This window comes from Nelumbo lutea, chromosome 3, assembly GCF_056320005.1.
Source record: "Nelumbo lutea isolate HS-2025 chromosome 3, American lotus-T2T, whole genome shotgun sequence".
Taxonomy (NCBI): Eukaryota; Viridiplantae; Streptophyta; class Magnoliopsida; order Proteales; family Nelumbonaceae; genus Nelumbo; species Nelumbo lutea.
The window spans coordinates 81,038,244-81,051,639 of NC_142686.1; the positions used below are offsets into that span (position 1 = coordinate 81,038,244).

General features: G+C 37.5%; 1 protein-coding gene across 2 annotated transcripts in view; it reads left to right on the forward strand.

Annotated features, from left to right (window-relative positions):
* The window catches only part of SAR1 (SUPPRESSOR OF AUXIN RESISTANCE1), a 108,572-nt gene that overhangs the window by 78,441 nt on the left and 16,735 nt on the right, over positions 1 to 13,396 (forward strand). The window contains exons 10-13 of one of the 2 annotated variants that reach the window (XM_088980273.1): positions 3,103 to 3,223; positions 7,855 to 8,037; positions 8,120 to 8,312; positions 8,502 to 9,076. In XM_088980273.1, coding sequence (XP_088836399.1) covers positions 3,103 to 3,223; positions 7,855 to 8,037; positions 8,120 to 8,312; positions 8,502 to 9,076 — 1,072 coding nt within the window. Of the gene's footprint in view, positions 1 to 3,102; positions 3,224 to 7,839; positions 8,038 to 8,119; positions 8,313 to 8,501; positions 9,077 to 13,396 lie in introns of both variants that reach the window. The other variant, XM_088980271.1, reaches the window with a different exon arrangement.

The following is a 13,396-nucleotide window of genomic DNA, read 5'->3' on the forward strand; positions in this document are numbered from 1 at the left end:
GATCTCCAAATTAGTATAAATGAGAAAACAATCCAATTACTTAAGGAGTTAAGGGTTGGATTTGCTTGATTGTCGGTCTGGGTATATCTTGCTCCCCTCAGAGGTAGATACATCAAGTCATGTTGATTTACAAAAGAAGTTAATCCTTACACTCACATGCTGGTAGTTCTCCTTGAGGTTTTCTTCTTCTTCTTCTTCTTTTCTTTTTTTTTTTTTTTCTTTTTTGAGAAAGAAGGTAAAGTATTGTAATATTCAAAAAGCAAAAAAGTCCACTGCAACGAGGAGCCTTTCTTGTTGTCAAATGTTGTCAAAAGTAAATATGATGGTGTTGAAATTTCCCCTTACGTAGCAAGGAAGAGATGACCTAGATTTGATGTTATATACTTCCTCCCAAAGCAAAGGTCTTAGAGCATTTTTATTAGGCCTGCAGGTAATGGTTACTTAATGGAAAAAGCCACCCTCAAGCAATAACTTGATAGATTCAGAAAATTCATCTATCCACTATGACACTTTATAAAGTGTTAAATTGTCCTAGATTATCATGAGGTCCTCAGTTGAACCAGTAGCCTACCTGAAGCACCTATCAAATGTTTTGTCACCTTAAATGCCATCAACATGATAAGGTCTTACATGTTGAAGTCTAATCTTTTGAAGGAGAAGGATATCCAACTTCTAGTTGTGAAGAAATGAACTGATTACCAATCTGTGATGTAAAGAGAGTCCTTAGATATTCAATGAGATTATATGAAGGCTAGTCATGTTCAATTAGCAAAATCAGGTCTTACATCTTTTCCTGCTCCGGTCTTCTCCCTTGAAGCTTCCAGCCTTGTTTTTGAGGCACCTGGTGAGGCAGAGTATCCCCTTGTTCCATCGTTGATCACATTTTTTCGCTTAGTGTTATGCTGGCCTTTTGCAATGCTCTATTTCCATAAGAAATCCTTTTGCATCATCTTCTACCTTTAAATGGCATGCCAGGGTACTCTTCAAATGATAAAACTTTCAATAGCACCGGTTTGATAATTAAGGAGGCCTGTTAGGTCAGCTAATCGAGGTTTGCATAAGGCAAATATCAAAGCGCTAGGGTTGGGGATTACATCCACTGCTAGAAGAGAGGCTTCAAGTGCTTCATCAGTGGAGGCTAGATCTCAAGTCTCAACAAACTGGGATGCATCACTTTCAAGATGTTCAATCATGGTAGGGGTGATGGAGAGAGAAAAATCTTCACGAAGAGGTAGGGTTTTGGAAGAGAGAACCATAGGTTTTTTGCCTTTTTCCTTGGTCAGATCTTGTGCAGACTTGTTGGTGGCCTCTACTCATTCATGGATGGTGATGCCTGATGATAGAAAGGGCGACTTTATGTTGTTATCAGTTGGATTGAGTTGGAGAGCATCTTTGGTTGAGTTGAGATTATTGGGGAGCAACATAGTTGAAGTGCCTAACTTCAGTCATATGGTGATGGTATAGAGGGTTTACTTGACCTTGACCACCACATTTATAGTCTAAGAGAGAGGGTTATGAAAAACTACCTTCATATGGACCCATTCATAGGTAGCAAGCTCCTGTAAGTTATCAGTAGTGCTGATGAAACCACCACGGTGTCTCTAATGGCATGTAAGTCTATTGGACACCAAATGAAGAGAAGAAGGCCAAAATCTCTGATCCAGAAGTCTGTAGGCTTTTTTTTTTTTTCTTCTGCATCATCTTTGTGAAGGTTGTTCCCCACCAGACCAGTTGTAATAGTAAACACTTCATCTTCCATTGCCTACCCGTAAGGATCTTGTTGGCGTTCTTGTGCCAAGATAAATTGAATGGGAATTGTCCTTGTACAAGAGACTTTACATAGACTCCCCCTTTGGATCTCTATGTTGAGGATTCCCATCTACTTAACTCCTCAAGTTGGATTTGCTCAGAGTCAAACTGATTGGCAAGACAGCATATGAAGAATCTCTCTGGCAGAGACACTCTCTTGGTTAGTGCTGCCTAGTATTCATTCTCCTAGTGCTTGGGGGAAGCGACACTAGGCTGTTGTCATCTTGCTGTTACTATTGCCATCATCACCATTACACTAGGCTATTGTCATCTTGCTGTCACTTTGACATTGAGCGGACTGAATGACAGACAAAATAGGATTCATGTAGCTGACCCCATATAGTTGGGACAAGGCTTAGATGTTGATGATGATATAGCCTATGGACAGTGACAGAAATTGTGCTTACTTAATAGAAACTTATTTTCTTCATTTGGGGAATTGTATTCTCTATTCTTGTGTGGCTTGGGCAGTGCTATCAGTAGGGCTGTCAACAGGTCAGGTCTGGGCCGGAATAAGTTGGAGCCAGAACCGACCCAACATGAAATGCTGAGGACGCGGACCCAGACCCGGTGGGGTCTGTAATTTTTGGACCTGGAACCGAACTGATGGTTCTCAGGACAATCGGGTCTGACCCGACAGACCCAATTATAGTAAATAAAAAATAAATATTTATGTTTGATATATTAAATATTCTATATATATCATACATTATTTAATATATATATATATATCGGGTCAGGTCTGAATCGGTTCGGGACTAGGTGGAACCGGTTCCAAACCGATAGTAATCAGGACCCTATTATCAGGACTGGGAACTGACCCGCCGGTTCCAGTTCCCGGAACCAGAACTGGCCCAATCGGTTTGGGTCTGTCGGGTGAGACCCGGCCTCCCATTGACAGCCCTAGCTATGAGGCCTATTATCACTTTTTTTTTGATAATATCTTCTTGATGTTTGATCAATTTTGACTGCTACTACCTTCTTTTTTGGTTTTTATGTTGTTTTCTTTAGATTACAATGTCTGTTGATGGTTAATCACTATATTGGGGTTAACTAGAAAACAGTCTGGTAAATTGTAGAGCAACAATTGCTCAAAATCAGTTGCTACTTTCTCCAAGACATTTTGCATATCCAGTCATTTCTTCTACATCAGCACTTTGTACTTAAGCTCCATTTTGTTTTCTTTGTCAGTGTTTAGCGTGCATTACTTTTCTCTTTTCTCTTACAGTGGTGTAGATATTATTTATTTAACAAGATGTCAGTTTAATAGTCAATGTGAAATTTTATTTTTAGGGGGGAAACACACAGTTATGGCTTGCAGGAATCCTTTGTTGCTGATGAATTATTCCAGGGTCCTGAACACTCTTTAGATGATGTGATTTGGGCCAACCACTCCTTGTTTCCTTCAGTTAAGGTACATGGATTATATACTTTTTTCTATTTATTATTATTTTTTGTGGTATATTACCTTTGAACCTTGAAGGTGGAACTTCTGTTTTCTTTTCTTGTTCACACAACTCCATTCAGACTTAATTTAAGAGGAACTGTATATCCAGTTCCTGTTTATGGTTACATGTTGTTCTTTTCCACATTCTCTTTTTTTTTACAATTTTTCACCTACTAAGGAGATATATTTTAGATGGTTGGGGTGTTCCCTGTTAATGAGGTTTGGGGTAGACCAATTCCTCCTAGGGTTGGTAGTTTTTGCTGAAAAGCCTATCTGGAAAGATTCAGCACTGGTCATCTACTCCAAAAGAAGAGACCCAATACTTGCTTGTCACCTCACTAGTGTGTTCTTTCCAAAGCTGATGGGGAGACTGGTTTTCACCTACTGGTGTCTTGCCAATTTGCAAAGTCAATTTGAGAGTGAGCTTTCTCTCTCTTTGGGTGTAGTTGGAATCTTTCATCAAACTTGCAAAGTCTATTCTCCCCTTCTTTTTTCAGGTGGCGTAGGAAAAGGGGAAGGACTATGTGGAGAGGTTTGAGGGCTGCAGTATGCTCCAGGATTTTCTCAGAAGTAGAGAGAGGTGCTGAAGAACTGAGGGCTCTAATCCATATAAGGGTTGTATAGTGGTTGAAGTCCCTAGAGCTATTCACAGATTATACAGTGGATGACATGTTGAGGAAATGGGTTGAGATTGCAAACTGTACCCAGATCAAAACAGTTGAGTAACTTGGACCCCCCCACCTGCTGGATTCTTAAAACTAAACTTTGATGGGAGTAGTAGGGGGAAGTCTGGACACCAGGGATTGGGGATGTCTTTAGGGATGACAATGGGGTTGTTTCTGCTTTGTTCTCAGGCCCAATTGGTGTGGGTAACTCCCTCATAGCTGAGATCTATGCAGTTATGGAAGGAGTCTAGAAAGCTAGGGAGATGAATATCAGAAAACTCATGATTGAAGGGGACTCGGAGGTGGTGGTAGGGTGGCTGAACAAAGACAACAGTGGCTTATGGAATTACAGCAATGTGAGGAGGAAATTTAAATGGCTGGTGCGAGGGATGGAAGTTAAGATTAGTTGGGTGAAAAGATCAGCTAACTCTTTTGCTGATGGATTAGCTAAACAAGGGGTGGAGAGGGAAACAATGTTTTGGGCTCAGATGTAATTTTATTGTTTCTCCTTTTTCTTTTTTCTTTTCTTGGGGGCTCAAATTGTATTTGGAAGATAAGAAAGTTTGTCTTCCTCTTTGTAATTATTCATATTTTGAATTAATGAATTTGTTATTGATAAGAAAAAAACTGCTAAACATTAAGGGTAGTTTCTTCTTTTAGCATGTAGAGAGTTTTTTTTTTTTTGGTGGCTAGATATTTCAGTATTTATCTTTTTTCTTTGGCTGGGACTACCAGCACTTAATTATAGAAAATAAATGTTTGGTTAAGTTGGACCTTGAGTCTTCAAAATCTTTTGCTTTTATGGACTATAGAGACTGTTGACTACCTAAGAAATACAACTTTAGAGAGAAGGTTTTAATTTTTCTAAAAATACTATAGATTTTTTATTATAAAATAAAAAACTTATTAGAGTTAAAGATTACAGGAATGGAGGTTCAGATAATTCCCCAAAATTCAGCAATTGCGAATAGAAGTATAATAACAAATGCAACAACATAACATTCATCAAGTAGAACACGATGAGTATTTTAGAGCTTCATTCTGGAAGAACTCTTTCTACATCTTCAAACTCTGGATGAGTTGTTTGTCAATCAAGGATGAAGGATCTGATATTAGCGCAAAATCTTCTAAAGTTTTCTTTTACCTTAAAACGTCCTTCATTTTTTCATTTTCAAATACTTCACAGTAGATGGGATGGTGGCAAGGTTCGAAATATTGATACAGTAGATGGGATGATGGCAAGGTTCAAATACCTTACAGTAGGGGTGTATCGGACTGTATCGTGAGTCGATCCCATTTTTTTAGTTTTTTTTTCTTAAACCTGGTTCAGAGGGGTCGGTTTGAGGGCTACCCCCTGAACCAGGTTAGACCTTAAAACACCCCCCTGGAGGGGTGTATTGGGAATCTCCTGATACGGCCCAATACGTACCGAAATTTTGAACCTTGGATGGTGGTGCTGCAGTATTTAGTCTTTTTCGCATCTGACAAATGATGCTTTCATGGAAAAATGTATGGGACTGAGCAGGTCTGTAAACGGCTTCTGAAATTGAGCCGAACACAAAAAGCATAAAGTAAACTGTAAGCCTGTAATTACTGCAAATTGGCTCTTATTTCTTCTTCATTGTTACATGAAGTCATCTGGAAACCTATCTCTTCATGTTGAATACTTTCAATGTAAGGGAGAATATGAATAATGAAAACCGCGTAATTTATTCTCTAAATTCTGTTCAGCCTTGGGTTGGTAGGTGTGACATGTGACTTTGTGGATGATGGTTGATGATCAAATAATCTTTGGTGTACGTCCCAAAGATCAATGCTAGAAAGAAGAATAATAGAACCACAGAAAAGGAAATAATGCTTTATTTCTCAACTAAATCTGTTCCCTATAGTCAGCCTTTGCACATCTGTTACAGATGGCTTGCCTACTAAATTAGAGTCAAAATAGAAAAAGAAGTATAGATATGCACAGAGAATAGAAACTCAGATGATAGAATCTCAAGAATTAGAAATCCAGAAAATATGAAGCCAGAAGAAAGTAAACTAAAAAGTAAGCGCCTCATAAGATATCAGGACTTTTGTATGATCCATTTCTCAGGGAACATGTTCGCCTTTTCAACATCTATCTGCTGCACTACACTAACTTTCTAGAGAGAGCAGTCATGCACAAATCTGCAATTGTAATACAACAGGATTACCTCACACTTGACCTGGGAATTATCATACCTGCTTTTTATCAAAATAATGTAGAAAGACGTAACTGAGAAGCTTTCCTTTCTGTGTTTGCTCCACAATATTGCATCTAGGGCTAAGCGAGAGATCTTTAATTTATCCTTTAATGGCCTTCTAAGGCTATAGAAAACCTGGTCATTATGGTCTTAAGATATTGAATGATAGATGTTTCTAGAGATGATTAGTTACAATCTAGGTTGCGTTTGATGTAGTTTCCCAATGTCACTCTATTCATAATTGCACAACTTATATGACTACTTTGATATGATTTATTTGTTTCTTCAAAATTTGGATGTTTTTTGCATAGTTATACAAGTTATGTGACAAAGCCTCATAGTCAATATCGAAATGAAATTTGTCAAAAGACATATGAAGGGAAGATATTCTTTGTTAATGCATGCTAAGATGTCATGGAGAACCTTGATAACTATTTCTTCATAGAAAATCACATCTTGTTTGCAATTATGACTTGATTTCATTATATCCTATGCTTCTATTTCTTTATATGTTACTTCATGTTCCTATTCATATCCTCTGCAAAGTTTGATCTAGTGTTTTAAAAGGCGTGGGAGGCGTCCATCCAGGCGGGGAGCCCCAAAACGCTCTAAGACGTATGCCAGAGGCACTGACACCTCTGAGGCGTACTGCTCAGGTGAAAGAGGCGTGCGACTCATATGCTTTTCTCATGAGGCATACTCCTCATGCGCCTCATGCACACCTTATGTAAAAAGACATAAAAAAGAAAAAAAAAGAAAGAATAAAAGAAAAAAAGGAAAGGAAAGGAAAAGAAATGGAAGGGAAAGAAGAAGAAAGAAGGATAAAAAAAAAAGTGAAAAAAGAAAGAAAAGAAAAGGAAAGGGACGAGAAGAAAAGATAAGGGAAAGAAAGTGGGTCGGGAGGTAAGCCCCCGAACCCCTTGGCTGGGGGTAGGGGTGAACCAAAAAATCGACGATCGAACTGACCGGTATATATATTTATATTTTACACATATTTATGTATATCATATTTATTATATTTTCTATACATTATAAATTAATAGTTATGCATTATATAGAAATATATATTTATAATATATAATATACTATTTATTATTTAAAATATAATATTTTATATATATCTAGTTTTTTATCATATATTATATATTTTTCTGTAATATATATTGTAAATAATAAAAAACCGAAAAACCGACGGTTAATCGAATTGGTCAACTAGTTAATTGATTGGCTTTCGTTTGGTTTCGCCCAATAACCCCAGTTCGGTTTCAAAAATAAGCCCACGGTTCAGTTAACCGAACCTTGAGCACCCCAGCCCTCCTTTCCAATGGAGCCCAATTTGCTCCGCTCTGGCTCACTTGCCTCTGCTTCGACAAGATCCCCCCTTTTAACTAGTGTTATGCATCTTTATTCTTCTTAATATACAAGATTTTTATTAAAAATAAAGAAAAATGAGATTCTTCTACCTTTTCTTTCTCTTCGTTCTTCCTTCTCATCCCCCGTCCTCTTAAGGAGGCTTATGCCTCCTTGTGTTCCGGATGTTTATGCCTCTTACATTCTGAACTTTGCCTTGCACCTCTAGGTAGTGGAACGTCTCATGTCACGCCTCCATGTTTTAAAACATTGGTTTGATCATTTTTTGAAATTGGATTTATTGTGTTTTAACTGGTAAAGTATTTCTTATATTTGAAGACAGTTGGCTATCTTGCAGGATCAGATTGCCCCATTTTTCTCTTCTATTTTCTTGCGGAGGTTGCTTCGTCCTGGAGTGCAGCAAAGTGTTGCTTTAAATGCAACCATAAATGATTATAACAAGCTACCATCTGATGTTGTGTTACAGTCGTTAACTGTTGACAGTCTGAAAGGGGAAATCATTTCATTAATTGAGAGTGAGGTGCTCTCTCTCTCTCTCTCTCCCTCCCTCTCCTTCTCCCTCTCTCAGATTACTCACTGCTTGCATTTTGATGTTATTCCAGGGAATCACTGAAAATCCAATTTCAGTAGTCCATTCATGGAGAAAATTTTGTAATCGTTATTTCCATTATTGGTGTGAATACAATAAACCATATGGTTTGCTGGTTGATTCATCAACTGGTACAGTTGGTTTGATCAGGAGAAATTCAATATCCTTATTCCGTAATTTAGAGGATATTGAGCTTCTTATCTATGGTATGTTTGATGTCCTTGTTTTTCTATGGATCCTTACCTTTTGTACTTTAGGGTATATATATATATATATTGTAACTTGGGGGATATCCTTACCTTTTGTACTCTAGAGGATATTGTAACTTGGGGGATATGCAGCTTCTTATCTATGATATTTTCATAATTGCCCTCAAAATTTTGCCTTGTTGGCAGGTTGTTTTGATGAATATGGTGATTCTGTAAGTTCTTGGTTAGATTTGCCAGACAATGATCTTGATCGAGAGATTATTTTTGAAGTACTTAGATGTGTTAGCAAAATTAACCAACAATTGGGCAAAGCAGCTGCTTCTGTATTCTACGAGTCACTTGCCGGTGCGCCAATTATCTCATCTGAAGTTATTGTTCCTTGCTTACTTAAGATTCTTGAAACTGGATATAGTTCATCAATAGAGGCAGCCAACATATCATCCCTAGTTGGAGCCGATACTGCCTTTGAAAAGGAATTAGCGGATCACAAAAGGCAGAGGGAATTCTCAGTTGATGTGCTGTTGATGATTCATGCTGTCTATAACAAAGCAACCACATGGGACAGAGTTTTGAATGCCATAGAAAACTACCTAAAATTTCTTGTCCCTCGTAAGAGCTTAGAAAGATTGGATTCTAGTGCAGACTTTAGCATGAATACATCCATATTGGTTCAGGCTGCTTCTCAAGTTGCTAAAATGATGTTTGAATCTGCATTTGGCTTCCTTCTGCTATTGGGCTATCTTGTCAATATCAGTGGCCAGGTCAGTTTTTTTATTTGTTGAAAGGGATATCTGACAAAGTAGACCAAATAAACCAAAATTTGTGTTATTTACTATAATTTGGGTCCTGGCTATAATTACATAATATACTACATAACCTAGTGATTCTAAAGGTAGTACACAACTTGGTTCGTTTAGGTTTCCACTTTCTGACATATGTGTGAATTAAAATTTAATACAATATTAATCTTGTTTTCCTGTTCAGCAGTAGTAATCTGTGAATCAAAATTTAATACAATATTATGTATCTCCTTTATGTTATAACATACTAGGAGAAAATATTTCTAATGAACCTAGATTTACCTGTTTCCGACTAAATCCTGAGGACTCCAAACAGACATACGATCCAATTGCTGTGTCTCTGGTCAAAGTCAAAAGTCCAAAGGGAAGCGCTTTATATTGCAGTTAAATAACAAAAATATGCCCTTCACAATTTTTATTCTTTAGAGATAACTACATATGTATATGCTAACTGTTACCTCCTAGAAAAAAAAAACTAACATCTAATTATGGTTCCTCGTGATTTCAAGCAAAATCAACAGAGTTCATATTGTTTAAATATTAATGAAGTAAATCCTAGTTCTTTGTAAAAGAAATGCTTGTAATTAGTGGAAATTCTATGCACTCCATTTTCTTTAAAATAACCTCTAATATTGTTCCTTTGAATTACCCCATAATGCTGTGAAGAGGGCTTAGATTCAAATGACTAGCAATTTAGTATTTTTGTTAGTGGAGCATCTGCTTCAGAATCCTCCTATCCATCTGAAATATGATAATAAAGAAGCCTCATATCCTTGCAATAATTTTGCAACTGAAGGGTAAAGTGGTTTACATGTTTCATGTTTGTCCATCTCCTTGCATACCACACCTGGATATCTATCCATTGGTTGGTTCCAGGTTTGAAGAGCTTGATGCCCAACTACTTCATAGATTTCTTCCTCATCAGAAGAGTCCCCCAAAGGTTGGTTATAGGTCTCTATTGCTAGCCTGCCCGTATTTCCTCCCCTCGGATACATACCTTTTAGTTGTTGCTGGCTCCTTTGTCTTCCAACATTAGTATTGATAGGCCCTAAATGCCCCGACTGCTCCAAACATGAATAGAGATTGGCAATATGTTATTGCATATAATGTCTAATCTACTGTTTGATCACTTCAAGTTACTTTCTAGTCCAGTGTTTTAAAAGCACAAGGTGCAAAGAAACACAAGGGGCATTTTGCACCCGAGGTGTGAGGTGCATGTAGAGAACACTGATGTGGTACCCACTACTGCACTCGTATGACTATAGTCAGCAATTGGTTGTTAGTTGGTAGTTGGTAGTTATTTTAGTCAAGTCTTTAAGTCAGTTTTTAATTATTAGTCTTTTATTTTTTTCCATGTAAGCAGTAAGGGTATTTCAGCCCTTTTATCTTTATTTAAGAATTAATATAAATAGTAAGAGAGGGGCGGTAGATCTAAGATCCTATCTTTTTCTAATCTCCCCTTCAAACTCTTCTTTTCCTTCTCTCCTCTCTTCTCTTATCCTCTTCTTTCTCAAATTTTCCTTGTTAATTGAACAATAAAACTAGGCCTGATTGTAGTCTCATTCGACTACATGGTATCAGAGCCAACATAGGAGTTCTTGTGGCAGTCTAATATGGCCGACTACATAAGAACTTCCTAGAATTGGAAGCTTTCAGCAAAGCAAGACCATCGGCTGAGTCTTGGAGATTGTTGGCAGTGTGCGGCTAGCATTGGAAGATGTCCAGCAATCAGGAAGAGTCGGACAACAGGAAGAACTTTAAAGATTAGGGTTCAGACTTGATTTTGAAGGTGGTGGCCAGAGTTTCACTGAAGTAAGTTAAGTTTTTGAGATTGATCTATTAAAAGAACACCTTTTCTGGTTATTTTAAGAGGTGCGACTGAGAAATTTCTTTTCTTGGACCGTTCTTTGTGATTGATCTATTAAAAGAATACTTTTTCTGGTTATTTTAAGAGGTGCGGCTGGGAGATCTCACTTTTTCTGGTTATTGATCTAGTTCTTTGCTTGTTTCTTGACCTACGACTGGTTCTAGGTTTAAGACCCTAATTTCTTGACTGTCGCCAATTCTAGGGCAGCAGATAGTTCAGTTTCAGCCTTGCACACTTAAGGTGTTTAGTTCTTTGGAAGATTAGCAGAGCTGTTCTTTTTTTTTTTCTGGGTGGATTGCCGACCTAGAAGGGTAAAGTAGGTTCGGCTGTTAGCAAATTCTGGGTGAGGTTACACAGTCTTAGTGATAAAAGAGGTATCAACATGTTTCTCATTAGTAATGCCAACAAGTTTAATGAGGTCAGAGGCATATTTCTACTAATAAACAAAATACCCCTAATCGCTACGATGAGCTTCTAGATCCAAGAAATAGGTGAGGGGGTGCAAGTCCTTCATGTGAAAGGAATTATGGAGGACTTCAACTCACTTAAACCTTTATCATCATTCCTAGTCAACATATCATCAATATATAGCAGAACAGTAATACCTTGAGGTCATCGCCTAACAAAGAGAGAGTGATTAGAGGAACTCTGGCTATATCCAACAACAATTACAACATCTCGAAAGTGTTCAAACCATGTCTAGGGAGCTTGTTTCAAACCATATAGGGATTTTTTTGAGGTGACATACTAAAGAAGAATCACTATAGTATCTAGAAGGATGCTTCATGTAGATTGTCTCCTTTAACTGACCATGAAGAAAGGCATTTCTCACATCTAACTGGCAAATGGTCCAAGATTGAACAGCAAACAATGCTAAGAGAACACAAATTGTGGTTATCTTAGTAACAAGAGCAAAAGTTTCTTCATAATTAATGCCATACTCTTGACTATATCCTTGGGCAACTAATCGAGCCTTTATCAATGAACGGATCCGTTGGATTTCAGCTTAATGGTGTAAACCCAATGACTCCCAAAAATGGAGGCATTTGGAAGAGCAGTCACAAGGTACCAAGTGTCGTTCTAATGTAAAGCTTGAATCTCTTTTATTTTTTTCTTGATAAATGAAGCATGAATCTCTGCATCCATGGCTTCCTTTTAATGAGTGCTATGGTTTGAAGGAAAACCATAGCGGTTAGGAGGTCTGGGGATACAAGTAGAATGGTGAAGAGGAACAAAGGTAAGAGAATTATCTGAAATGGAAGTAGTAGTAGAAATAGAGGTATCACTTATAGGAATAGTGGTGAGATGATGATCTGAATCGACGTAGGGACTGAAGCACGTATCCGCTTGTGAGAGAAGATGAGAAGGTCCTTCTTAGTAGGAGGTGGAAAATCCCGTGAATCAAAGTTTGGAAAAACAAAAGACAGATGGTGTAAGCAGTTCAGTAATTCCAACAAAAAAGGAAATATGCTCAACAGAGGGATATGAATATGATGAACAGAGGGATCATAAAAATAAACCCTTTGTGGTTAGGATTGTAACTCACAAAGGCTCACATGATAGACTGTGTAGACAATTTAGAATGTTCACAAGGGGGAAGATGAATAAAGCACGGGCATCCAAAAACATAAAGGATAGATAAATCCGAAGGACAACCAAACAACTTTTAAAAGGGTGACATATTACCAATAACAGAGGAAGGAATATAGTTGATCAAAAACATAATTGTGTTGGTTGCCTCTACCCAAAAATAAGTTGGAGCATGGGACTCTTGCATCAATTTCCTCACAACTCTAACTATATGTTCATTCTTGTGCTCGGCCACACCGTTTTGCTAAGGAGTATCTGAACCACTTAATCAAACTTGTATTTCATGATTCTTCAAATAGGATAGGAAGTCTCCATTAGTGTATTCTTCCCCTTAATCTGAACGAAGAATACACACTTTTGATTGAAACTAAACTCATAACATAGCATGGAACAATCTAAATGTTGGAACCCCTCTGACTTGTGGTGAAGAAACTATATCCATGTGTACTATTTTACAATCATCAATGAATGATACAAAGTCTTTGTATCCAAATTTAGAAGTGATGAGTACAGTCCAAACATCACTATGTATAAGCTCAAAGGGAGAGGTAGCATGCTCAGTTATGTGAGGAAAGGGAAAAGTACGATTCTTTCTTAAACAACAGGAAACACAAGATGTATCAAAGGTTTGTAAGAAAAGGACTTTATTCTTAATAAAACGAGACTCGATCAAAAACTTTAATTTCTTAGCAGGTATGTGACCTAAATGTTTATGACATAAGTCCCAAACATTATGATGAGTTTTAATAAGGTTACTTGGTTGGCAATGATGTTTAACATTTTACCATTTGTGATGAGTTTTGGTAAGGTTACTTGGTTGGTTA